Raw genomic sequence first — 27,950 nt, 5'->3', positions numbered from 1 at the left:
TTTAATAAGAAATTGACTACCCAAATCGAAAATTCAAAACCATTAGACATTAGACTTTTTTTTTTTAATGCAACAAATCTCGTCAAATTGGTGCAATGGTTGCCGAGAAAAATGAATTCTGCTCTTACATGTATTTAGATAGGAGCACCCGAGCTAAAGCCAACTAAAGCGTCCTCTTAATAACAAAACCGAAAGCGAATACGGGTGTCGTTCCATCGCGATGGGCATCATGTCAGTTTACGCCGTTATTTCAGCGCACATGCGAACCACGCGGCATGCTGCAGCTTTGTTTAGGGTCGCTTCTCCGTATATTGTACATTTCACACGTTGCTGTAGTTTGTAGTAACAGTCTCTTTGCTATCACCTGTACGAAGTGACCTTTTGAACTTAGGAACAACATGGTGATAAAGAAGTTTAGAAGGGTTGTGTGCGGCATGTCGGGCGGCGTCGATAGCAGCGTTGCTGCCTACCTGCTGAAAAAGAAAGGTACGACCGTCTAAGTACCCTGCAATTTGTGATAGCATTTTATTTCCATCTTTTCTTCACTGTTGCGGTTTGCACGTCATCAAAGATTACCTACTAGCCCAGTCTAACACATCGTTTCTTTTTCCACCCGCCGTGGTTGTTCAGTGGCTATGGTGTTGGGCTGCTGAGCACGAGGTCGCGGGATCGAATCCCGGCGCCACGGCGGCCGCATCTCGATGGGGGGCGAAATGCGAAAACACCCTTGTACTTAGATTTAGGTGTACGTTAAAGAAACCCAGGTGGTCCGGAGTCCCCACTACGGCGTGCCTCAATCAGAAAGCGGTTTCGGCACGTAAAACCCCATAATTTGTTTGTTTATTTTGCCATACGTGTCGCCTCTGCATCCTCGTATTGCCTGGAGCGCAAATATATCATGTTCACAAGAGGAATCATGTTCCTTGTTCTTATTCCGCCCATTACCTCCGTGCAGTCATACTGTCATCGAAAGGCGCGAGTTCGTCATTTAGTGGGTTGCATTGCAATATTTGGGGCAAGGGGTGACTGATTTTTCTTTTTTTTTTTTTAAACCAGTTGGTGTCTCATTCTTCACCACTTCCTCCGTCATCTGTTTGATGGGTGCAGATAACGCCACTTCTCTCTCTCTCTCTCTCTCTCTCTCTCTCTCTCTCTCTCTCTCTCTCTCTCTCACATTGGCTCGTGCTTGCTACGAAAGTCAGCGTTGTGTACGAACATTTCTGTTCATTGTTCGTTCCGTGCTGTATGGTGCTCGTACGGCGCACACCATGCCAGCGTAACATGCACTTATTTCAGCGATTCTTGCTACTTTGTGCGCAAATTTACTGATTTGCTCGTGGTGACAAAAATATATGCTGCTTGTGCCAGGTTATTCATTGAGAAAGCTGAATAAAGTCGCAAGACAGATCATTTCTTCTACTACTCACCGCGTTTTGATATGCGTGGAATGTAAACATATGAGGAAGAATAGTACTTTTGATGTTGAGAAGGTGGCTCCAGATACAACCACCAGTGACACCCTCACCTCGTGACCAAATGTACCAGCAGAAACCAAGCCACAAACTCCGTGCACTCATTTACTGCTCATGATATAGCTATTTTTGGTCTCTATATATGATGCAGCTATTCCTGCGAGGTTATTGAATTCATTTAATAAAGAGAGATAAAGCAGAATGGCATTACAAAACGGGTTGCCTTCATTGGAAGTCTTCTTCCTCACTGCGCTTGTTCATATGCATGTGATGTATGCATATGTATGTGTGCATGCGGGATTCTTGCCTTGTGACCAATAACTCATTGAATCCAAGCCACACACCCTCTGTGCTGTTTATTCATTTCACTTATGCGCTGTGTCATTGTGGCTTCCACCTGACCTCAGAACTGACAGCGATGCAAAGTTGGCAAAGCAGCAGTGTTTTTTTCTGACGAAAGCATGCTCTAACTACTGATGAGAGCAACAATAATGTGGATGAACAACTACTATACTAAATCAATGTGTGAAAATTGAAAATTGTAATTATTTTTTTCGTACAACAAAAGCAGGAGAGCACTGCACACTAAAAGCTGCAAAACTGCAGTTTGAATCCATCAATATTGTTATGGGTGTAAGGTGGGCTTATTTGAAGAGGCTAGACCAGGAAGTGCCAGGTGATGTAGGAGATTGTTGTTCTCTCTACTACAAGTATGTATATACAGCTGGGCAAAATGGTATGAGTGCACTCTAGAAAAATGTGCACGCAGTGCAAGCATTGAATTGCAAATGATTTACTGAAAAGAAATTTAGCATGCCAGTTTATATACATTGTGTAATGTTTCCTTTCGTTAATTTAGTTACAACTCTGTGCTTGTTCTTGTTGGTCTTCCTTTACTTGTCCTGACCTGAAATGCGCAGCTTTTGAGACTGCTTCTCTCGAATCGTTCCTGCCATTGCTTGATCAGCCTTCACGTACTGCGGCATTACACCTTTCGATATGAGCAGTGGAACAGCTTATGGCAGTCTATATGCTTGATCTTTATCTTGGATGAGTGTGTGCCAATGGCAGTGAGGCATACCATACTGTAATTAATTAGGAGACATGCTATAATGAGCTAGGAGTCAGTTGGGCTGTTAGCTAAACAGCTTAAAGCAGGCTACGTGCATGGCCTCAGTTTTGGATGAGTGTTTGCCACTTGTAGTGAGGTATGTTATGCTGTAATTAACTTCACAAAGATGATCAATGACAATGACTGGGCTGACAGAGCCTGCGAGCAGCACTTGATACAGTCCACGTTTGGTCATGCGAGTTCACAACCAAACTAGGTCACCAAAAGTGTAAGTGATGTGTCACTGTTGATTATCTAGCGAGTTTTATGCTGATCTTCTGAAGCCATTAATAAATAAAGGGAGAATCAGACATCCACCCGTTCATAGAAATTGCTACAAAGGAAACCCACATGGGTTCCTCGAAAGAAAAGCCTCAGAGTTGAAAAAAAATTCGTCCTGCTCCGGGACTCGAACCCGGGACCACCGCCTTTCCGGGGCAGCCGCTCTACCATCTGAGCAAACCAGGCGGCTAGCAGATGGCAGGGTGAAGTCGAATTTGCCGACAACACATGAAGCAAAGGTAAGTATTTGACGTATAGTTTTGCGGAAACCCACAAGGTGGAGAGAAGTATGTAAATAATTAATCAAGTAATTAATTAATTAAGAAGTAATTAATTAAGAATTATAATTAAGCCATGGTAGGTGAGGGAAGAAGGCACTGAGCAAATCCTCCTCCACAGAATTTCTGTGATTGAAGGGTTGTCATGAGTGTAAAAACTGCCTGATGTATACCGTGGTGACTTTTTGTAATGGAGGAAAATGGCTTTGAGCCAGTGGTCTCATGTTACACAGTGTTGTGCGTGTAATCCCATTGATTGTTTGTCACAACAATCTGTGAGTGACAATCTCTACATGACTCTACAGCCATGATGGAGATAAACTGGTCACATGGTGCTCTGTGCACTTTCGTGCCTACATCTTCAACGCTTAAGTTGGGGGAATCATGGGGAAGTCTGCTTCATGCCAGTGTGGCGCGCATCTGTGCCATGCGTCCTACCAAGGCCAAGGTACCGTCCAGTGCTCAAAGATGATTGCTTTTATCGCCAAGTTTCTAAAGACACATTTCTTATGCCAATGCCATGTAGTTCGTCTTGTTACAAAGTTTGAATTATTACATGACATTCATTTTGTTTCTCTGGTGGCTCCTGCTAGTGCCTTTTCTTGTTGAGGAATGCTTGCAAATGCAACCAAGAAATCAAGTTGCTTCAATGTGTAGATGACAAGTGGCAATACTTCATTCCAGTTGTGGCCCACACTAACATATATTGAGATAAAATTGACAAATGCTCTGTTTGTGTGCTCAGTCAGCTAATATAAGTATAAAGGTGTCGAGTGTCGGAGGTGCACAAGCAGAAATAATTTTCCACAACATCAGCAGCGAGTTGGTGACCACAATTGCTTATGGTGAAATATAGCAGAGGATGCAGCGGGAACTGTGAAACATGCACTGCAGTTGTGGAGGGCAGGGCTGCTGTTTCATGGAGACAAGGAGGGTAATCATGCCGGGACATGGCTTGAACGCTATGCACAAACCTGAACTACCATAATTGTGAGATGACTGTTATTGCCTTGCAGGGTATGATGTCATTGGCGTCTTCATGCGCAACTGGGACAGCCGAGATGCTGGTGAACGTTGTGTCCTTGATGAGGAGGAGAGCGATGCACAATTTGTGTGTGACCACCTTGAAATACCAATGAAGACGGTGGACTTTGTCAAGCCTTACTGGCACAGCGTGTTCAGGTGAGCACTTCTATTTGTTGTTCTATATGTGGAGGTGTCTCTTCTTACAGCTGGGTAACTTGAGACGCTATAGTTGTAGTGGTCACCACAAGACAGTGGCTGAAGATGAAGAGAAGTGTGGTGGTGCGGAACATGTACACAAGCAACATTGCCAGGATGTTTAGTAAAAAAAATAAACATTTAATTCCAATTCTCAGTTCTAGCCTCTGCCTCACGTCACCGTAGTTACTGTGGTGACTTTGTTGAACATGCTGACATTAACCTGGGCTGATGGACGACGACATGTGTGCTACCATTTATACAAATTCCACTGCCGTGTTGGCCCGTTGCGCTAAATGATCTGCACAGTAAGTCAAAACAGAATGCGTGGCTGCAGCTTGTTAGCCATCCACCTCAATATGCTGTGGAAGTTCTCACAATCCAGACCCGACACCTTGGAATGAGTTTCCTAAACTTTAACATTCTCAAACTCCTAACTTTGCCTATTTGTGTGCAGCGCTTGCTCTTCAGAGAAGCTGCACTACATTAGAGGATAAAAAATACTTCATGTATGAAATTATTGAAATCATGACTGTTTAAAAGTTTAACGTTTTCTAATGAAGCCAATGAATCTGTGCAAAAGTGCACTAACAGGGTGTCTACCGACCGGGAAAGCAGGGAAAACCTGGAATTCTCTGGGATTTTGAGTAGTCTGGAATAACTCAGGGAATTTGTGCCTCTATCCGGGAAAATTAGCTGTAATTTTATTGAAAGGGTCGAAAGTTGCGGTAATGCTGGCTCGAGTAACAGAGAGGAATCGTAATGAATCGTCTTTGACGCCCTATCATTGGCTGGAGGAGTTGCCAGTGTACAGTCAACGACCGACTTTCCGGATTCCCGATGATTTGGACGGCTTCGCGGCACCACGACGTACACCATAGAGTCAATGTATCAGAACGTCTGAAATTGCGGACGCAAGAACTCTTCGCCGTCCGATTTTCGGGACGTTTTTCCGTGACCGTAGGTCCAAAACGGCATTAATCAAAGCCACCATCGCTGCCATTTTTATTACCTCACCGCCTCAAACCGGCGCTCTCGCACGCAGATCCACTGGCAGCCGTAGCCACCAATGCGGCAACACTAGGCCTAGCTGCTTCTATGTTCACTATGAAGCTTACTGCCGATGGGTGCCGTGGTCTTTATTGAAAGAATTCGCCTCTGTCAGCAATGGCGTGCACTCCGCCTTTGTAGTCGTCGCGATTGGCTTATAAGCTTGGAAAGCACATAGCGTTGCATAATGCCAGTTCCCGAAAGTCAGCTTCCTCTCTGTGCAGAAGTGTTACTTGAAGCATACACAAAAGTATTGCAGTGAAGCATAACAAGTGTAGGCAGGGGCTATGTCATGGGACACAATATGTATTCCTTAATTATACACGCATGCACCCGGTATTTCCTGACACAGTACGAGCACCGATATGCTTAATACGTGTACTGACAGGCCTTCAGAGCGTTTTCGAATGTGCCTGTGGCAGTTGTAGCCCTTAAGGGCAGTAAATGACGAATTTTTTTTCCAACTGGCCGATTTTTCGGACATTTTCGCGGCCCCTAGGGAGTTCGAAAAATCGGTCGTGGACTGTGCAACTGACCAAAAAGATGCTTCAAATGGTCTGTGGGGTGAACGAGTGGCAGGAGGAGGACAAGAACAGAAAGCACCTACGCACTGAGGAATCAACGGGAAAGGAAGCGTGCTGCCGCCATTTTGAAGGAGCTTGAGCTCAAAAAACAGTGTTGGCCGATGCCGAGATGCAGGTGTATCTCATCCAAACCGAAGTAAACTCTTTAAACCAGTGAAACACAACACTGAGGCGTCGTGCGCGGACTGAGAGTATGTCGGGACAGTTGAGGTTGACTTACGAGCTGTTGAGAGAGAATCCCAATTGTGACAAAGTTTGGGCCTCATACCACTGAGCTTGCTATCAGTTGATAGAAATAGCTCATATTTGAAAATACTTGCTTCTGTATGCATCTCCTTTTCATTCGTAATTGAGAATGTCCGACTCGATATGCATACTAGAGAGTGACAGCACCGGGCAATATGGTTTCAGCCCTTCTTGACATAAAACATAGTTCTGCATCACTCAGGGAATGTTGCAAAGGCACTCAGGGAAAACCTGGAAAACTCAGAGAATTTGGAAATGTCAACTTAGTAGACACCCTGACTAAGTTAGCACTTCTTTCCATTGAATAGGAAAATTTCAGTCAACCATGGACAATATGTCACTACTTGTTGCTGTGGTAATTGGAATAGGGTGTAAAACAATATGAAATAAGAATGCTTTTTTCTGTCCTGCTGTCACCTCATATGGTTTGTGTGGTACTGCACTTTAACACGAATGTGAGATCTTTCGGAAAGAATAAAAGGTTGTTCCCTGAAAAGATGGGCCCCTCCAGAGAGTCTACCAGTAGGTTCACAGTGGGAAAGTCATGCTACTACGCTGTGAAACTGACACTGAGTGGTGCTTTTGTGTTGAAAAGCAGTGTCTTCCTTTTCTATAATGAGCAGGATACATGTGTAGGGTGTGCTTGGGCTTGCATATGTATGTTTTCCTAGGCACTTACAAAACTTTTTCTGGCTTGCAAAACATTTTTCCTGGCACACTTCACATATAGTATTACAAAAGTTTGGAGCACAGGCCCAGTCAGCAGTATCTTAAGGTCTATGTTGCAGGTATTAAACATCAGTAATTTCATTATGACTTCTGATTTTCAAGTGTTGTTTTATCCTGTAGAAGTGTAAACGCTGCGTCAAAAAGGACTAAACTGCTGGGTGCCTGGAAAAAAGAATGTTCCTGGTGCAATCTTTTTTGTCAGAAAGTGAAAGGAATTGCAGATAGCAGTGTTAAATGCAAATTAGCATTTCCTTTCATGTAGGTGCACATTTTATGGTCAACCTACTGCAAAGCTAGCTACAGTAAGTCTTGAGTCATTCTTGGCTGAAGGTAAAGCTTTGCAGTGACTGCTCTTATAACAAAGATGCTTCTGGTTGCGGGCCCATTTAACCCACCTTGAAGTTGTTGCTGGCTAGTTTTTTCTGTGTACACTTGTCTCCAGCATAAAAAAGAATGTCATATTCAGAATCTGAGCTGCAGTTCTGCTTAGCAGGTCTGGGTTTAAACTAAACTTGCTGGCACCTGTTAAGTGGCTCTCTGTGCAGGGCTGTCTTCTTTCATTGCAAAGCAATGGTGGTCCTGGAAGCAAATTTGGTGTGTCAGTCCACTGTGTGTGTGCAACTGGCCCATTCATTGTTTCTCAGCACCATGCTTGATGAATACCAGAAGGGGTGGACGCCTAACCCGGACGTGCTGTGCAACCGAGCCATCAAATTCGGTGTCTTTCATGAGTACGCCACTCAGAGGCTGGGCGCTGACATGGTTGCCACTGGCCACTATGCCCGTCTACAGCCACTGCCTGATGGGCGTGAGTGCTTCTCCTTCGCCTTGCTGTTATCTCATGCTAATCAGGATCTTTTTGTTTACCTCTCCAGATACCAGTGACCTTTCTCCTTTATCTTTCTCAATATTTTTTCAGATAAATTTCTTTATTTTAACTAGAACTTCCCATAAATGTGGGCATAGACATCAGAACTGTCCACCGCAAAAGTGTAACATTTGAACATATTCGCACCTATGCTTGTTATGTAAATTTTACATAGGCTCTTACTTAGGCTTACGTAATCTGATACGAGGTAATGCAGGAGTGGAATGCTGCTTGCAGACGTTAGTCAAGACAGTAAGAGGGGGGCCTCTGCTATTGGGAAAGTAGCTTGCCTGTTAGCAGCGCATACTATATGTACTTTATCTTAACGCAGCTTTGACTAAAATGTTCACCCAGTTTTTATGACCAGAAATGAAGAATGCAGCACCCTTGATTGTTCACTCACCAATTTTTCTTAGTAAGAGAGAGGGAGATTAAACAATTTACTTCTTGGTAATTGCCTTCTTCCACTTGAACGATGTATTCCATGTGAGCAACAGCAAACCAGATATCACTTTGTCGCTCTAGGGTCCTTATCACTATTAAGACATTAAAGCATCTCATCTTCATTGCCATCAATGGAATTTGATACTGTGTTTCTAAAATGCCTTGCAGACCATGGCAACCTATAACAAACTTATTGAGTTACCGCTGTGCCCACAGCTGCAGCAACATGTGGATTGATTGGATTACAGAAATTTTAATGCCAATGACAACAGATTGTCACTGCTATAGTTTTGGTTTTGTGCTTGAATCTAACGAGTTTGTTGTCTTTTAGTACTTTTTTTTTTAATTGTGCATTGGAATCATGTAAGTACAGTACAGTAGAACCTCATCATTGAATTAAAGCATCTTTGTTTCGTTGAAGCGGCTGCTTGCATGTTCTATTAACAATAAGTGAGTGTGTACGTCTTCTCATAGCCTTTGAACATTTCATCATCTCTCGAATTCTCACGCTTACCTTGAATGTATTTTGAATCACTTTCAGTAATCTCTAGTATGCTTGTGCCATTCTTCTGAGCTGCATCCAAGCCATGGCAGTAGCAGCTTGTTGAATGAGACACATCATTTGTAGAAATAACAAAGCACGCTTTGGAGGTACACATCTGAATGCACTTTCTAGAGCTTTATAGAGCTTTAGTCAAAGTACTCTTGTCCAGAATTCTACACCTGTGCGTCTAAGTCACATGCCAGCATATTTTATGCAGCGGTTCATCTCTCTTTCTTGGATTCTGATGTTCTGTACCTCGAAACAGGCATCTTTACAGCAGGGGGCTTATGCAGTATTGTTGGTTGTAAAACACAATAAGGCACTAAAACTACAAAAAGAAATTATATATACAGACTCCTTAGGTGTTTGAAAAGCTTTAATACCTCTGCAAAGACACAAAAATCCTGTAGTTGTCTTTGATTCACTCGTGTGGACTATTTGCGCGTCCAACCAACATGTCATAGTCAGGGTTGGTACACCTTGAAAACCCTTGAATTTGGAGAAAGAGATTCACGGGCTCTTAAAACTCGTTGAATATACACATGCTCCTTGAATTCCGTGAAAACTGGGATTTGGGGCAACTTTTGACCATTCAAAGTACTAATAAACTTTGTACAGGGGCTATGCCATAGACACTGTCTTTTAGCAAGCAATCTGAGATGTTTCTTTTTGAGAGTGTTCCTAAATGTTTGCACTATATCATGTCCACAGCAACCAATGACAGGCTTGTTTTAATTGCTGTTGCCACCACCAAGCCAAGCCAGCAATTAGTTTTTTTGCTAGTTAGTCAACACTGCAGCCATTATGGCTTCATTTCTAGGCCCTAGAAATGCCTGGCAGAAAGTATTTCAACTACAGTAAAACCTCGTTAATTCAAACTCGGTCAATTCGAAGGTTTTGCGCGGTCCCGTATTTTCCAATGTAAATTTTACCGGATAATTCGAAGCAGCGGCCTAGGCCAACCCGGTTAATTTGAAGATTTGGGGCGCGATGCGGAAATTCCCGATCCCCATTTCATCGCAAACCCGACGAAACGACGGCCAATCGAAGCCACAAGGTGGTGCCACATAGCAATCGCGATTATTTATAGACGAAGCGCGCGACCTGTAGTACTGCTAGCACAAAAATCAGTCCATGGTACGCCCCGCGGACAGCCGAAACACGCGCCGCAGTGGAGAAGACGTGCTTCACTGCAACACAGCAGGCATACCAAATTTTGTCATGTGCTCTCGTCCCCCACTCCGCACGCTGCTCGTAGTTGCAGCGTCAGTGCGTGTTCCATGCCACTGCCACTTGCTGCCGTTTGCCCATTCTCTCTCTGAGCCTGCGGCGATGTGTGCGCACTCAATGCCAGGCTGCACCGTTTAGGGGTGTGCAGTGTTTAGGGGTGTTGCAGCTAGCGTGGTGCTCTTTTTTTTTTTTCTGAACTGTGCGGAAGTGCTAGTGAGTGAAGATGCCAAAGTATAAGACTGACGCTGCAGCAGAAGTTCTGCTTGATCCACGAAGCGGGTAAGAACATGTGTTTTAAGACCGAGTTGGCTGAAAGGCACAGCGTGAACCTCTCGACGTTGTCTATAATACCGAAGAACTAGTCGAAGGTACTGGAGGCCTACAGGAAGACATACCATATTTACTCGCATAATGACCGCACCTTTTTGTTAAAACAAATTTACGGAAATTCAGGGGTGCAATCATTACGAGGGTTAAATTTCCTGCAAAAAGAAAAATTTTTTTTCATCTCGCATTTGCTGCGGTATGACAACAGGTCAACAAATAGGCGGCCACCGCTGTATGTAGTGCGGGACACCAAAACAAAAATAGCGGCCGGCGGAGCAAGCCGAATGCACCGAACACAATTTTTTTTGCTTGTGAGTACATTACGTGCATTAAAACAGTTTCTTCTGTATCAGTAATGAATAATATCGTTAATAACGGCAAGTTTGCAGCAATAACATAGCCATGTCCACTTTGCTGCCAGTGACACAGGAACACATGGCGGGCATGCTGCGGAAACTGCGGCATTTTTCTTCACTACTATCCTAATACAGCACGTTTCCGCTAAGGGTGGGCGAATATCTTAGCTGTGTTACAAGCGTCGGTGTATGAATAGGCTACACTTCGAACATATCAGTGTAAATGTGGCTGCTATCGTTGCCGCTCGCAATTTGTTGCATGCCCACGAGTGCAGACGAGAAGAATCGAAAGGCACATTTTTTGTTGTTGTCCACAACCATTATAAAGCCTGCACAATAAAGGCAAGTTTGGTTGTATCTTTCTTTCTTTTTTTTTTTTTGTCATGGTAGTGCGGAAAGTGATGAAAGGAATGAAATGGGGCATCTGCTCAAGATTGTTTGGTGCGTGCAGACTGCTTGGTGTCTTGAAGAGTCGTTCGAGTAGCATTCGACAGATGGTAAGTGCGATCATTATTAGCTAGACTTGGCACACGACATATCGCTGCGGCAGGTTCGGGGTGCAATCATTACATGGGAAATTTTTTAAAAAAATCAAATTTTGACAAAATTTAGGGGTGCAATCATTACGCGAGTAAATGCGGTATTCTTCGAAGCGGTCGCAAGGTCAGGCTCCCACGTACCAAGATGTGAAATCAGCTTTACTTCGCTGACTGCAGAAAGCAAACGCAGCCCACCTTCCCGTCAATGAAACGATACTGCAGGAGAAGGCCAATGACTTGGCTCTACAACTTGGGCACGACGAGTTCAAGTGTAGCAATGGATGGTTCAGCTGTTTTAAAGAGCGCAATATAATTTGACCTTCATAGCCTGCTGTGGCTAGAGCAGCAGTGCAAACGAGAGCGCCATCGACAACTGGAAGAAACACACCTTGGATCTGTTGCTTAGGGAGTACGGAGCAGATGATGTGTACAACCTTGATGAGGCAGCCCTTTTCTACAAGATGCTGCCCACAAAAACGTTCACGGTGAAGGACACTGCCGTCAAGGGTCGAAAGCAGGGCAAGTAAACTCTATCGGCCTTCTCGGTGCAATATGTGTTACTGTGTATACATGGAAGCAAGTGGAACCCACTTTGATCAATTAAACATGCTGGCTTCTCGAAGGAAAGCACCATCGATGCTGATGCTGACTATTCATGTGCACTTGATGAAGAAGAAGCCAAGCGTTGCGACCGCATCAATACACTCTGCACAGAGGGTAGCGAGTCCGGTGCAGTCGGCTTCGTTGAGTATCTGAACTTTGAAAATGATCAGCAAACATGCTACTCAGACTTGGAGGGGGAAGCTACCGCCGATGCAGCCATGTACGATGACAGCGACGACAACGACGCTAACGAGCCCTCCCGAGCACCCGCTCTCGGGGAAGTTGTTGGATCGCTGAATGTCATTCACAGTTTTGTTGAGCGCCACGGGGGAAATTCTCAAATGCTGCACGTAGTTCGCCAACTAAAAAACGCGCCCCTTGGAGCCTCGAACTACAGGATGCGGCAAGCCAGCATCTCTGATTACATTAAGTAATCCAAAGATGGCCGAATAGAGGTAGCGCATTCCTGCAGTGAAATTTCTTGCCTGGGTTACTTTTTTTTTGTGTTCAGTTAATTCGAAAACCCGCCTAATTCAAAGACTTTTTGCAGTCCCGATGACCTCGAATTAACGAGGTTTTACTGTATTTGGGTTTAAAACAATGAGTATCTTTGGCTAAAGTTGGACTCTGCTAACCGTAATACCAGAATGCGATCGACATCATTACAATGGGAAAGTCAACCTAGAGGAGCAACCTGAAGAGCTTGAAGAGTGTGTCCGACTTGGCAGCGGCCTAACTGCAAGAAATTGCAGCTAAGGAGATTTCACAAATATTAAGTGTATGTGTACTACTAGCAAGGCTTGTTTCTCCCATCTTGAATTCTGGCCTTTGGCATCCTTGAATTGTCCTTAAATTTTGAGTCAAATGTTCTGTAGAAATCCTGCTTAGTAAGTGTACTGGGTGTCTGAGCACAGAGTTATCAGAGGTAACATGTTAACAGACCAAATTGCTACATCTAGGCTTTTGCGAATACAAATTTTTTGGTTCAAGGTTGATGGGAATAGTAGTTAGCCATATAATTTCGAAGCTAATACCATATTTACTCGAATGCAAAGCCCTTTTTTTTTTCAGATAAAACAGGTCCAAAAATTGCGTGTGCGTTAGAATCGAGTATGACCCTAAATCTGCGTTACCATATTGCTATCAGCATTTCAATATGGCCACCTTGTATGGGCTTCGAGCGTAGCTGCCGTAGCTTCCTCCATGTGCTGTAGTACGTATGCTTAGGCATTAGTCCATCGTCTGTCTTGTCGTTTTTTTGCGTTTGCTCTGTCAGCATGGAAGTGCCCACTGCGAAGACATGCCGAGTTCATCAAGATGCTGCAATTAAAAGGAAAGTGATCACGTGTGCGGAGACAGACAGAAATTGGGCCACGTCATGGGCGTTCGGAGTTCCTGAAACTTGCGTGCGGGACTGGTCCAAACAGGAAAGGCGTTCTACTCCGGCGGCTGCTGCATAGGCACAGCTGCCCGGCCCTTATCTTGAAAGCGGTCTGCAATGGAGACAGTCTATGCATCTAGGTGCACCGCACTGCATTCTCATTGCTTAGTTCACATTGAAACAAGAGGCCGCACAAAGGTCAATTCGCTTCCTCCTGCTACTGCACTTCCTCACTCCAGCGTTTTGATAGTTTGTATAGTCATTGAGTGAGACATGTTCGTGTTTGCTTGTGTGCGTGTGACATCATGCTTGTTAATTTAGTTAGTAATCGAATGTTTAAAAGTTTATACGGCCGATAAACTACTGTCCTTACTTTTCTACTGATTTGCTATCGCAATTGATATTTAGCCTTTTGGGTGAAACTGCGACTTCTTTTATTTATTGCAACTTTAGTGTATTGGGAGTAAATGTTTGTTTTTCCAAATGAGAGAAAGTTGTATTTCTGTTTGAAAGAATGAGGTGCACGGTAACGTAAAGGACATCTCTTTTTTTTAGGTCACATACGGGTGCATGTTACAATCGCGGGCATTTCATTTTCCCCTTTTTCTTGGACAAGGAAAATGTGTGTGCATTAGAATCAAGTAAATACGGTAGTTGTCGGATTTACATAAAACCTTGACATGAGAGCCAGAGGTTGACAAATCTAAATGCTGGTTCTTTGATTACAAAAAGGAAAGCAGGTTCATCTATGGAGTCTACTTATCTTCAAAGGGCTGTTCAGATATTTTTATACAAAAATTCATGTTCAACATCTTTTACAATTCCAGCAGCAAAAAAATCTGTTTACAGGCTCTTGTTCACTGTAGTGCTTTAGTCTACTTAAAATGGTTGAGGCCTTGGCAGTGTTCTGCATTTGCCTGCCATGCATTGTCATGATGTTGTCAAGTGCAACCTTGACTGCACAATGCCGGCAGTTAATGCTGTTTTGCGCAAATTCATCATTATCATCATTTATTTTCCCTTAACGACCCCTGTCGAGGTATTACATAAGGGGGGGGGGGGGTTACAGAAGATAAGGATAGAAACAAAGATATGGTTACAATTTCTTACAAAACTCAGCCTGTGGATTCGTATGAGAAGCAAAATAAAGGGAAGAAAAAAAGAAAAGCCAAGAGGCACACTGAATAGAATGCAAAAGCAAATCAGCAGAACAGTCACAATGTGAGATGGCAATCGCAAAGGAATGAAGGCCCAGTACGGTCAGTCTAAGGTTACGGTTTAAGGTGATCAGTAAGTAGCTGCTTGAAGATAATCGGGTTACGCTCATTGACAACTCTATCTGGTAAATTGTTCCTCTCTGCAATGGCGCTAGGCAAAAACGATTGATTGAAGGAAAATGTTGAACCATGCAAGCGCTGGATGCAGCAAGAGTTAGAAAGGCAACAAAATGTACGGGTTGGTGGGATTAGGAGCCTTCCATGCAGTTCAGGGAAGTTATAATAATGTCGCTGGAAAAGACAGTTTTGCAATTTTCCGATGCAACACCAATAGTTCGAGTCCTAAAGATGACTTAATCGCAGACACTTTCTTCATGGCTGTACCTGGAAGTGATGAATCTAGCGGCACGATTTTGTATTGATTCTAATATATTAATTAAGTCATCTTGGTGCGGGCTCCAAATAGCTGAGGCGTATTCATGTTTACTTCGAATGAAAGTTTCATAAGCTAGTTTTCTTGTGGATGAGGGGCACAGCGCAAGGGTACGTCTGACGTAACCAAGTGATTTATTGGTGTCGGTAGCCAATTTTGTTATATGGTCGGACCAGGTCAGCTTGCTATTAATAGTGATACCGAGATAGCGATACGATTCAATGGTAGATAGTGCTGTCGAGTTTGAAAAGTAAGGGTGTTTCTTGTTAGAGTGTTTACGGGATACCTGCATAACTACATTTGGAGATGTTAAGTTTCATTAAAGAGTTGGAACAGCTGGTGTCTAATAAATGTAAGTCTTTTTGGAGCATTGCATGGTCGGTTGGGTCTGTAATGCGATGATAGATTACGCAGTCATCTGCAAAAAGTTGGATATTGGATGATGTGCTGCTAGGAAGGTCGTTTGTAAAGATAAGAAAGAAGGGGACCGAGAACGGACCCCTGTGGTACTCTGGAGATGACTCTAGCAGTGGCTGAGCAATGATTTCCTACAGCTGTGTACTGGAATCGATTAGTAAGAAAGCAACGGATCCATGACAGTGCGAGAGGGTCGAGAGTGAGGCATCAAAGTTTGGCCAAAAGCCGCTGATGGAGAACACAGTCAAATGCTTTGACAAAGTCTAGGTATATGACATCGGTTTGAAGTGATGAGTCTAAGTTCAGGTGAAGTTCAGTAGTAAATTCAAAAAGCTGTGTATCGCATGACAAACCAGGCTGAAAACCGTGCTGATTGTGAAAAAAGAACGAATGATCACCGAAATGACATGCTATTTGTGAATATATTATATGTTCTAGAAGTTTACAGGGAATACTCGTTAAGGAAATGCGGAGATAGTTGGAACGATCAGAGTGACTGCCTGACTTATATACCGGTTCCACTTTACTAACCTTCCAGTCATTTGGAAGTGAACTATCAGTAATGGACTGAGCAAAAATTATTTGTAATATTACACAGGAAATTTCTTTCGTACCTTCTAGTATCTTCGCAGTGATATTATCTGGCCCAGGGGCACTAGAAATCTTTAGGTTATCAGTAAGTTTCATAATGCCTTGATAATTAATCGTAATGGGAAACATAAGGGGAAAACTGTGGCTGGGCAAATCAAAGTCCTTCAGTGCAGGCTCACGAGTGAAAACAGAAGAAAAATAGGAGTTCATTACGTCTGACCGCTGATCAAGCGGCACGTTTGAACTGTCAGGATAAGTCAAGGAAATATTATAGGACCTATTGTTTGGTTTCAGGATATTCCAAAATTGTTTGGGGTTGACATGTATGATGTTAGGCAAATTGTCATGGAAGAACTTCTTTTTGGATTGTCTCAAAGTGCTTTGAACAGGATTTGAACAAGATTTAGAGCATTTCACATTACAAAACAGACGTTTTCTCTTTCCTGACAGCCTCCTAAGTGTATTAGAAAACCAGGGTTTTTCTACATCACCGCGAATGCGAACGAGAGGCACATGTCTCTCAACAAGCCATAATAATTTATTCTTAAATAGCAACCAGTTTTCATCTACTGTACGAGAAGGAGCAGTCTCACTAGAAAAATTTGAAAAGTGTTCAGTTCAGTGTTAATTTTGCTAAAATCTGCTTTGTTGTAGGCCCTAATGTGTTTGGTTGAAGGCTGTCTGAAAGGAACTGCGATGCAGAGATTAAATAGCAGTAATTTGTGGTCACTTAGACCGGCAACGGATGATAGCGGTTTTATTATTTTGGGGTTAGAAACAAGGACAAGGTTTAGAATGTTCTCCCCACAGGTTGCCATATTAACCATCTGAGTAAAGTTGAATGTAAGGATTGTGTCAAGAAAATCTTTGGATTGCCGGTTATGTGCCTCTAGATTTGCCCAGTTAATGTCCGGAAAATTAAAATCGCCACAGAGCATAAAATTCGCATACGGGAAGCATGAGTAAAGATTCGCTAGTACAGAAGTTAGTAGTTATGGTTGAAAGAAACATCACAGTCAGGAGCGCGATAACAAGCAATAATCACAGTCACACTTGACCAAAGTGATATATTTACGCACAAAATTTCGTGTTGACAGTTCAATTTGGTGACATATGAAGGAACACTTTTTTTCACAAAAATCAAAATGCCACCTACCCTGTGCCCCAACCTGTCAAGCCTGTGAACAGCGTACGGTAGGCTATCATTTAGTAGTTCGTGGTCAGCAATATTTGGATGCAGCCAAGATTCCGTAAGTAGTATAGCGATAGTGAGGTCAGTATTGTTGTCTTTCAAAACAGATTCTAGGGTGTCTTAGGCAGATAACTATGCACGTTTGCGAGCAAGACCGACATATTTTGATAAACAGGGACAGTAATCGAGGCGAGGCTGGTTTGGGGGGCGGGGGGGGGGGGGAGAAGAGGGACGCGCATGCCTGGAGAGACGCAGTGACCGCTATGCCCTCAGTTCAACTATACAATCAGATTCAGCATTGTACGTGAATTGCTTGCCATCAAGCAGCAGCTGTCAAAGTGAAGTTTAAATGATCTTCTGCTCTGTTGTCCATGAAGATAAAGTTTCCTTCGCGCCTGTCGAACTCTGGCTGAGTAGTCCTTGCGAATATAAAAATTTGTGCCTTTGAGCTTTGAAGCCACTGCAAGAATTCTTGATTTATCTTTAAATATAGCATATTTTACAATAATAGGCCTAGTTTTGTCTTGCTGGTAACGACCAAGTCGGTGTGCACGCTCCAAGTCATCTGTACTAACGGATAAACAGAGTTTCTCAGAGCAGAATGATACTATTCTTCAGCATGATGCTTTGTGCGTACATGCGAGCTTAACTTATTTCATTCTATAAGGGCACAAATCAGTTTGGCAGGCACGCTCACCACTTTTGCAGTCCTCAGTCTAGCTCACGTGCGCGATCTAGGGCATGATCACCAATGAATCGCTAACTTCCCACGACGGTTTGCCATCCACTGCCACACTTGCCTTGGCTTTAGATCTGAACAGCACTGTTTCACCGGACGTTGGCCACCAAAGTAATGTTTAATGCCGCCTAGATGCAAATCTAGTCACAGTGGCTGTATGGCTCCTGCGAATATACAGTCGCCGACCGTTTATTCGGACCTCACGGGGACTGCGGAAATGACCGAATAAACAGGTGTCCGAAAAAGCAGATTAAGAAAAAAAAGAAAGAAAGAAATCCTTTATTTTCATACACTTATACGGGCTCGGCAGTAGGCGTGAAGAAATCACGAATGCACCGTTGCACGCTGTTCCGTTTACGCACGATGAGATGGGCCTGAATCTCGGAGAGGGTCGTACGGTCACTGTAGGCGGCTGAAAGCACAGTCACTGCTTGTGCACGCTCTGCATGCGACAGCAGCATAACACATGGTGCGTCATCTTCTGACTCGGAGTCATCATCCGGCGGTGCAGCAGAAACCTGACGAATGATCTCACCGTCGTCGAGTTCTGCGCATGTCAGTACAGCAGTGTGAGCACCTGTGAAACAGTCAAATGAGACGATGTCCGGAACCACTGCACAGGTCTCGGCAGAACACTTTCGGCGTCAGTAGGGTGCACATCGAAAGGCAACAAATCCTAGGCCTCCCGGCACCCACTTGCCGGCATTCCCCAGCGCAGTCTGCGCGGTGTTAGATACGGGACCGTTTCCTGAGCCTACTTCGAGTTCACCAGGCCACATCGAATCGCGCCACAGCTAATTAAGAAGTGCAGAAGCACGGATACCACATTCCAGAGGCGCAGCACGTGCAAACAAGTTGGCGGCGCCCACCTCGTGTGCCGCAGGTGGAGCTATTCACTGCTTGACTCTTCCCGAAAGTGAAGCGAGAGCCTGGCACTGTTCCAGGTAACTTGGGTCCAAGAGGCAAGACAGGTGTAATGCACCATGAAACCCTGGCAGCGTCGCCTCCACCCGCCTATTGTGACGGCGCATTGCAAGTCGGGAAGGCAAGACCGCAGGGAGAAGTAAGCCCTCGAACTATTGGGGACCAAGCAGCGACTCTCTTTGCCGGGTGTGACACAATCGCACGGGCGCCTACCATTGGCCGAAAATGACAACACCTGAGCGGGCTCGCCGATTGGCCGAAAATGGCGTCACCTGAGCGGGCTCGCCCATTGGCCGAACGCGACGTGTCTTCGAGACACCGAAGAGCTTAAAAGACACAGACCGGGAGCAGCAAGAGAGCATTCCTAGGGCATTCCTTGATTCTTCTCTTTCAAGCTTCTTGCCGCGGGCCGCAGCGTCCGAGTTGCTGCCGGCCCGTAATGACTTCTGTTAATTGACTCTCACTGTAAATAATGCAAATAAACCCCCAAGTTTTTCATCCCGACGTCCTCCTCAACTCTTACAACTGGTTGCCAGCGGTGGGATTGTCTCCAAATGCAACAGCGGGCACTGTCTGTGCCATTAGACACTTGACGCAATGTTTCCGTATGCCACGTGCCATCACCACAACCTCGACACAGCATGCTCGACCACGCCGTCACGCCGATACTACTCACACAAACGAAAAACGTGGCCTACTTGCAGTGTCGTGCACGAAGAAACAAACAAATCAGCTGCTGGATTGTCTTGACATGGCTTACTAAGCTGAGACCAGAACTGCTGTAGCCACAAACCTGGCAGAAACGATGATGAGTGGGAATTTGCAGTAGCGCCACTTCATGGGGCAGCAAGGAGGCTCCGTTCAAAACAACAATGGCGTTCAGCAAGTCTAACCATGCACCGGTCAGAGTCGGTGCATGGTGCTTTCGATCGAGTTGGCTCAAGGATTGTTCGAAAAATCAGACGAGAGGTTGCAAGGTGTCTGAATTTTCGGCAGTTGTTATACATTATGATCTATGGGGAGAATGGCGAAGCAGCAATGCAAACCAAATAATCGAGCATGTCTGAAAAATCAGTCAGCGACTGTAAATATGTTTGAATAATCGAGCAAATGCAGAAATCAGTAGGCAACATTAAACAAATTCCTGTTTGTCTTTTCTGTGATCTATCTGATACAACTTGCTCAACAAAACTGCAGCAGTTAATTGTATACATGTTTTAAAATGTAGAATGCTATTACGCATACTATCGTACCCACTTGTAGCATCACTTGCTTTAACAATATTTATTTATTTATTTAAGATACTTTCAAGGCCCGAAGGCATTACAGAAAGGAGACACACATATATATCAGTTATAACAATGAGAGGGTGCTGGACCGTCAACTTTTGTATGTTTTCTGCAGTGAAATAGCCCACTTACTACCACGCCTCCATGCCGCATTATCAGTTATAACGATCAAGCCTGGCTACTGGTTGTGCATGCTGAAAGGTAATGAAATGCGAAATTCTTCAAAAGAAGAAAGAGAAATTTGAGCTGCTTGCCAAAGGCCCGCCGCCCCAACAGCTGCTACGCACTCATTTTCTAGCCTTCTCCGCATCGCCAGCCTTGCACCCCTCCCTCCCGTTGCCCTTCCATTCCTCCAAACACGAGTGGGCTGTGCCCATGGCTCTATGCCACACCGCCTTCTAAAACATGAATGGACCGCACCAACTGCCCTGCTCCCAAATTGCTTGCTGGTCCCTCATTCTGCGGAGTTTTGCCAACGGATTAAGCTGCTTGTGCTCGTTTTTGTTGGTTACGTCGAAGTCATTTCTGGCGTGTGGTCTCAGCCTCGTTTGACTCGCCACTGAAATAGAAGATGGCTGATCTGTACCCTGATCATTTGCAGTGCATGACATTGCCTGTGAAAAGAAAGCACACTATTATAGATTTGGGAACGAAGTTCGTCTAACCAATGAGGTGATCGTGGCGAATGTGCTTATATTGGATAGCGACTGTGACGACGGCAGGGGTGATGCTTTAGGGCAGGCTGCCTCAACATTGTCAATACAGGAAGCCCGGCAGACGGTTCAGTCCCTCCGGGGCTTCATTTTCGCGAGGAACCTTCTGCTGCACTACGTGGAACACCTGTATGCCTTGTAGAAGGATGTCGGCAAGCTTCGTGTAAAGCATGCGATGTCGATGGACATATGGTTTTCTGATGCAAGCTTGTGTGAAGTATGTGGGTGGCGAGATGCTTGTGGTGATTTTGCCCTAGCTTTTCTTTTGGATTTCTCAAGGTGACAACATGCCGCGGCAACCTTCTCGCATGTTTAAAAGGCTCCTTTTGGGGCCACCAAAGCGATGCCTTGGGGGAGCTCGCATATTGCTTGCCGCCTGTGACCCCTCTTTCCAGTTGTTATAGCAGTCATCATCATCATCATCAGCCTGATGATGACATAGCAGTGCCATTTTTCGAAGCCGACAGCCGCGGCTAGTTACAGGCGATTGGAGCACACAAGAAGCAGAGTTAAACATTAAACGAGTGCGCATAATCAGCAGCAGGATGGAGGAAGGTGGTAGGGAGGGGCACTGGCCTCCCCACCATTATAGTTTTGTCACAACAGCTCTGCCATCCCCTTATTTTGATTTTTTTCAAGCAGCACATCTATAACAAGGGAATTTTTGTGGCACTTGAATACTGTTATAAGTGGCTTTGACATTACCACTGTCTTAACACGTAGGTGTTCGCAAAATAAAAACATCGAAATTAAAATAACTATAGATAAAGGAGTTCACAATGTAATCGTACAAACATACACAGAGCAGCATTTTCCTGTCCGCTGTTTTCTGGATGCAGGCAGTTTCCCCTTACTAGAACATATATACACCCTCGAAATGTGACACAATAGCAAGATTAATAGCTGGCACAACTGGTAGCTCATCGGCCAGTGCTGTTGGGCCGGCTGCCCGGTTGTAGCAGCCAATGTCACAAATATCTACTACCGTTTGCTTTTTCATACACAACAGTGGTCTGTATAGTAGAACCTCGTTCACACATGTTGAAAAAAATTGTGAGAAAAACGTACTAGCCAGAGAAACGTATGATCTGAAGTAACTAAAAAAAGTTTGACTGACTAAACTAGTATTGACATCTACATAACGTGAAGTGTCATGTGGATTGTTGCAGCACAAGACACCGATGCATGTCGAGCTGGTGATGCTCCTTTGGCCCGAGAAGCATTTTGTTCTCCTATTGCGTGGTGTTTTAAGAGGGCTATGGGAAACCGAAACGAAAGATTCCATCAAAACGTGATGCCCACATCTCGCTGCCTGCAGCAGGGAATGGCAGCGTGTCTGTGTTATTGCCTACTAAAGATGTGCAGTGCACTACCAATGGCACTACACACCACATGCTGTGATGCTTATTGCAATAGGTTTGGCAGCGATAGCAGTGAATATGGCATGCAACGACCCAGGCTGAGATTTGCTCGTACGTACGTACCGGAAAAATTGCAGCGGTGCAGCGGTGGCGTAGAGGTAGAACACCCACCTCGCGTGCAAGAGGTCCGTGGTTCGAATCCCGGTGCCGCGCAATTTTCCACCGGTTTAAAAAAAAATCTGCGTGTTGATAAAATTGCATAAACAAGCCTGGAGTGTGGTGTTGTGTCGGCAGCGGCAGGCAAGCGGGGGCCCGCGCCCAGCGAACGCGCGGCGAGCGCCCGACACAGAGAGGGAGACACGGAGCTAACTGCTCCTGATGAAAAGCGGACAAAGGACTGAGCCGGCTAGCGGCCGTTTATTACAAAAAAAACTCCACTCGCCAGATGGCACCTCCTGATTGGTCCAAATTCGTCACATGACCGAAGGGGGTGCGCCATCTAGCTAGACTACTACTAAACATAAATGCATGATAACACGGAGATCTGGCAGGGGGCGACACTATACCACATCATCCCCCCCTGGAAACAACGTAAGCATACAGTGAAACGCGCACACAAGACACGCCCTTAAGTCCAAGGACAAATTCAGTTCGTTCCCCCCCACGTTCACACACACACGCGTACCAGTTGCACACAATGCACGCACTTAAGTCCACAACAAATTCAGTCCGTCCCCGCCCAAGTTCACACACACATGCACCAGTCTTGGGCACCAAAACACAGGCAGTCACTCAAAACAAAATCCGACAAGGAACACGGCACAAGACTCACTGCACCGCAACAAGGAACACATTTTATACCTGTGTTAACGAAACATGTGAACTGTCTCCTAAATCTCACAGCGAGGCCCCTAGCCGTGGCATTTCGAAGACGGCAATACGCTCTACACTCAGGAAACAAAATCATCGAGCCACGGAGGCCGTTTCCTGTTACGATGAGGACGTGTGCGTACCTCAGAAGAACTTTGGGGGTTGCGACATGTAACGGTCGACTTCGAAGATCTAGTCGTCCCACTATTAATTCCGTCCCCCTGGTTGGACAATTGAATGTGGGTGTCGCTCAAAGCTGGAGAGGGTTGCCCAGGAAGCTCCTCTCGACGTCCCAACAAGTCCTGGGAAGCTACCGATTTCCCGACGGAATCAGAGACGACTGCTGACTGTGTAGACTCGGAAGTGATACAGTCAGACGGACTACTTAGCTGATGCTTATTACTATGAAAGGACAATGTCACGACAGACGAGTCATCCGAATGACTATCCAGGTTTGAATATGAGTACAAAAAATCTTTATCACTAGTGACAATGTACTATGTTTTGAATTATCTACTACTATGGTTAACTTAGACGCATTCCACGTCTTCCCATCACTCAGTACAAAAGTAGATGGTCCCATCTAGGCCTTAACTATATGAGGTTTACTGTACTTACAAAATCCTTTCCTGTTAAGTCTTATTTTGACGGCGTCTCCCACCTTGATATGAGTTGCCTGAGCACCTCTATGTTTGTCTATGCACTGCTTAGTTTGCCGCTGTCTCTGCGAGACTCTCTCGCGAACTTGAGGAAGAAAACTGTCCTGAACCGCTATGTGCTTATGCAACCTAATGTTGCTAATATCTAACTTTGAACAAGGTTGACGACCATGAAGTAGAAAAGCTGGGGAGAGACCCGTTGTAGCATGTTGCGTAATCCTATAGGAACCCAAGAATTCTGAAATGCTTTTCGAAGCATCTCAACCTTCAAGCCTTGCTACCTGCAGATGTTCCTTAATGACTCGGTTGAACCTTTCTATTTGACCATTTCCCTGAGGAAAGTTGGAGGAGAAAAAATGAGCGATTCCCTTTTCCTTTAGGTAATCTTGGAATTGTTTTGAAACAAACTGCGGACCGTTGTTCGTAACTATAGAGTCTGGCAACTCTTCACAGCTGAAAGCCCAGTCAAGAGGCTTAATGACATCATCTGTGGAGATAGAATTAGTACCAAGTACTTCTGGCCACTTTGAGTAGTAATCAACTAGAGTGACTAGATACCTAGGGTAGGACATGTTTAATAGGCCGATGATGTCCATTCCCAGTTTCTGCCAAGGCCCGCTCGGCCATTCGACTGGCTGCAATGGAGCTACATGAGGCTTTGCAGACTTGTCTACCAGCATACATACATGACAATGCTTTACATACTGTTCGACAGTACTATCCATCTGGGGCCACCAATAGCGTTCATGAAGAAGCTGCTTGGTACGTACTATGCCCTGATGATTTTCATGTGCCAGCTGTAGAAATGTAGGTATTAGAACACTGGGTATTATGACACGATCACCACGCATGAGTAATCCATCTACAAAAGACAATTCTTCATTGACATGAAGGTAAGCTATTAAAGCATTGTCTATGTTTTTCTTAGAAGGCCAACCCTCTGCTAGGCATTTACTGACCTTCTGAAGAGTTTCATCTGTGCTCGTTGCAAGTTGCACTGTTTCCTTGTCAATGACCGATGTAACTAAGGATACTATTTCTTCCTCCTGAACTACATTCTGAGAATCCTTTACTGGAAGTCTAGACAAGGCATCAGCTACTAAATTTTCTGATCCTTTGCAATATTCAATCTGAAAGTTGTAATACAGGAGCCTGGCTGACCATCTCGAAATGCGAAGAGGTCGACGACCTGAGTCGCCAGCGGACAGTAGTGCAACTACTGCTTGATGGTCAGTTCGAAGAGTGAACCGTCTACCCCAGAGGTAAACATGCCATTTTTCACACGCCAACAGACATGCTAGCGCTTCATGCTCTCCAACAGAATACTTTCGTTCAGCAACCGACAAAGTTCTAGATGCAAATGCTACAGTTTCTAGCTTAGAACCATACAGTTGTTGTAACACAGCACCAACACCAACATCAGATGCATCAGTCGTGACTACCACAGGCAATTCAGGGCTGAAAATCTTAATGGCAGGGGAACATGTAAGACGAGCTTTCAACTGATTGAAGCTACGCTCTGCATCATCAGACCAAGCAAAATTTTGCCCTTGCCTGAGCATGAGGCGAAGCAGTTCTAAGGGTTCTGCATAATGATCAATGAACTTGGCATAGTAACCAGCTAATCCTAAGAAGGATTGCAATGACTTAATATCTGTAGGAGCAGGCACATTGAGGATTGCTTTTACCTTGCTCTCCATAGGCGAAATGCCTTCAGCTGAAATTTTATGGCCCAGAAATGTCAGGTGTCTCACAAAGAAGACACATTTTTCATTCAGTTTCATACCACTGTTTGAAATGCAAAGCAAGACTTCTCTTAAGTTAGCATCATGCTCAGGTTTTGTCTGACCCCATACCAAAATGTCATCAAGGTAACAGACAACATTCTTACAACTCTGCAAGATTTGTGACATCATTTTCTGAAACACTGCTGGCGCGGATGCCAAACCAAAACAGACACACTTGAACCTAAATAAGCCTACATGAGTTATAAATGTAGAGAGATCTCTACTATCTTCTTCCAGTAACAGCTGATGATAAGCAGATGCTAGATCCAGCTTAGAAAAATATGTGGCACCATGAAACATTTGTAATAACTCTTCTACGTGCGGCAAAGGATACCCATCAATGACAATTGCCTTATTTGGTTCCCGTAGGTCTACACAGAGCCATATGGCTCCATCCTTTTCGCGCACCACAACGAGTGGAGACACCCACTCAGAAGCCTCGATGCGCTCGATGGCGTTGCAGTCCTCGAGACGTCGCAGTTCATTTGTAACCTGGTCACAAGAGCCAGGGGTAGTCTACGCAACTTTGAAGATACTGGTTTCATACCTTGCCGCCGATGTATTCGGTGCACGAAGTTTTTGACGAGACCCAACACGCCACTGAAGAGGTGATCAAAACCCGGAGGCACACCTGTGGGGCTCTGTACTGAAGGAAGCGAAGCCAGGCAGCATGTCTGCGACGTACCGTCGATTTGTATTCCCAAGTGCTGGATGGCGTCTAGACGCAACAGTGATGCTGTTCCTGTAGGCATGTGGAACATGACTGAGCACGACCTTTGGAGAAACTGGACAGTGGCTTGTAAAAGGCCTTGAATGTCGATGCATTGCTTGAAGAAATTCCTCAAGTCCACTGCTGTTTTTGACAGTCTGTGCTGTTGACCAAAATGCTTTCTAAAATCTTCGGCCATCATCAATGAGACAGACGCTCCTGTGTCCACGAGCAGCCGCATGGCGACGCCGCCAACTATGACCGGGACTTGCAAATCCTTTTTAGTTTCCAAAGTGCTTACCGTCAAGACAGACACGGACGGATGCCCTGCGGAAGTTGACGAAGACAGCGTCTCTGCGGAAGAGACGTGTTGCACAGCTGTTCGGGTCTTTCGGCATACTGAAGTGAAATGGCCCAACGTGTGGCAGGCGTTGCACCGTCGATTTCTTGCTGGACAATTCCTGTACGTTGCAATATGTTTCGTGCAGCCACACCGATCGCACGAACTACGGTCGACATTAGGGTCTTTCTTCGCATCCTGTGCTTCATTGCGGGTCCCGGAGGAGCCTCGGGAAAAATGTCGATCGTCTGGGCGGCCTCCCGGAAGACGTCAGCCATCTTGGCAGCTCCTCGGAAGAAGTCGGCCATCTTCATGGCCTTGGCTCCCCGGAAGAGTCGGCTATCTTGGCTCGTCGACGGAGCGCCAGGTTGAGCTGCCTCGATCCTTTGTATTTTTTCAGAGTCGAACGCGCGGTTTGCTCGATGCAGGGCTTCTAAAGAGCGTCCAATTTCTTCTGCTTTGTCCAGGGACAGGCTTTCGCCATGAGCTAATAACTTTTCGCGAACGCTGACGTTTGCTACCCCATGTATTATTTGGTCTCGGACGCACTCATTGTAGGTTGTGCCGAAGTTGCACTGTACCGCCTTCTCCTTCAATGCGGTCACGAATTCCAGGAATCCTTCTCCCTTGAACTGCCTTCGACTGGTGAATTCGTGCGTCTCCACCAGAACATTTGTTGACGCGGCGAACAGCCGGTCAAGCCGCTGCAAGAGTTTCTGGAACTCTAACGCTGGCGGGACCGCATCACTTGAAGTTGACGCTGCGCCGGTCGACTGCCTTGCTGCTTCGCTTGACGCTGACGCTGCGCCGGTTAACTGCCTTGCTGCTTTCTGTTCCTCGTCCGCAAAGTACTTCCGTTGTCCCTCACGCCCAAGAGCGCTGACGACCGCGGACGCTCGTCGCGCGTTCGTCCAGTCGCCACCACCGGCCACTTCGAGGTGGGCCTGAAAAATTTTTTCCATCGTTACCGTGGAATTAATGGTGGCCCGGGCAATTAAAAAAAAAACGGGAAGGTTCGCCGAAAAGGAAGCCATGCCCGGTAGCGTGCAAGAGACAGTGCAGAGAACATGCCGGAGCTCGCAGCAGGAATGGGGCAAGGAAGAACAAGGGGGTCGAGAAGGTCTAGGCTCAGAAGCCTCGCGATGCCAAGTGCGTCGGCGGCGTTTGCATGCCGTGCCGACACAGGAAGGGTCGCTTCACTTACGAAGCTCGTTGGTTTCCCGGGGCTTTGGTCGGAACCGCAGCGGGAATCCCGTCTTCGTCGCCATAAGATGTTGTGTCAGCAGCGGCAGGCAAGCGGGGGCCTGCGCCCAGCGAATGTGCGGCGAGCGCCCGACACAGAGAGGGAGACACGGAGCTAACTGCTCCTGATGAAAACGGACAAAGGACTGAGCCGGCTAGTGGCCGTTTATTACAAAAAAGACTCCACTCGCCAGATGGCACC

The 27,950-nt window shown here is 45.4% G+C and overlaps 1 protein-coding gene across 2 annotated transcripts in view; it reads left to right on the top strand.

Annotated features, from left to right (window-relative positions):
* Window positions 1-247: 247 nt before the first annotated feature.
* The window catches only part of LOC142592547 (mitochondrial tRNA-specific 2-thiouridylase 1), a 170,946-nt gene continuing 143,243 nt past the window's right edge, over window positions 248-27,950 (top strand). For both annotated transcript variants that reach the window (XM_075704055.1, XM_075704054.1), the window contains exons 1-3: window positions 248-486; window positions 4,160-4,325; window positions 7,618-7,781. In XM_075704055.1, the coding sequence (XP_075560170.1) occupies window positions 399-486; window positions 4,160-4,325; window positions 7,618-7,781 (418 nt within the window). In that variant the 5' untranslated portion in view covers window positions 248-398. The remainder of the gene's footprint in view (window positions 487-4,159; window positions 4,326-7,617; window positions 7,782-27,950) is intronic.

Source organism: Dermacentor variabilis, chromosome 9 (genome assembly GCF_050947875.1).
Source record: "Dermacentor variabilis isolate Ectoservices chromosome 9, ASM5094787v1, whole genome shotgun sequence".
NCBI classification, from domain to species: domain Eukaryota; kingdom Metazoa; phylum Arthropoda; class Arachnida; order Ixodida; family Ixodidae; genus Dermacentor; species Dermacentor variabilis.
The sequence above is the reverse complement of the archived record's forward strand: the minus strand, read 5'-3'. Positions and strand labels throughout refer to the sequence as shown.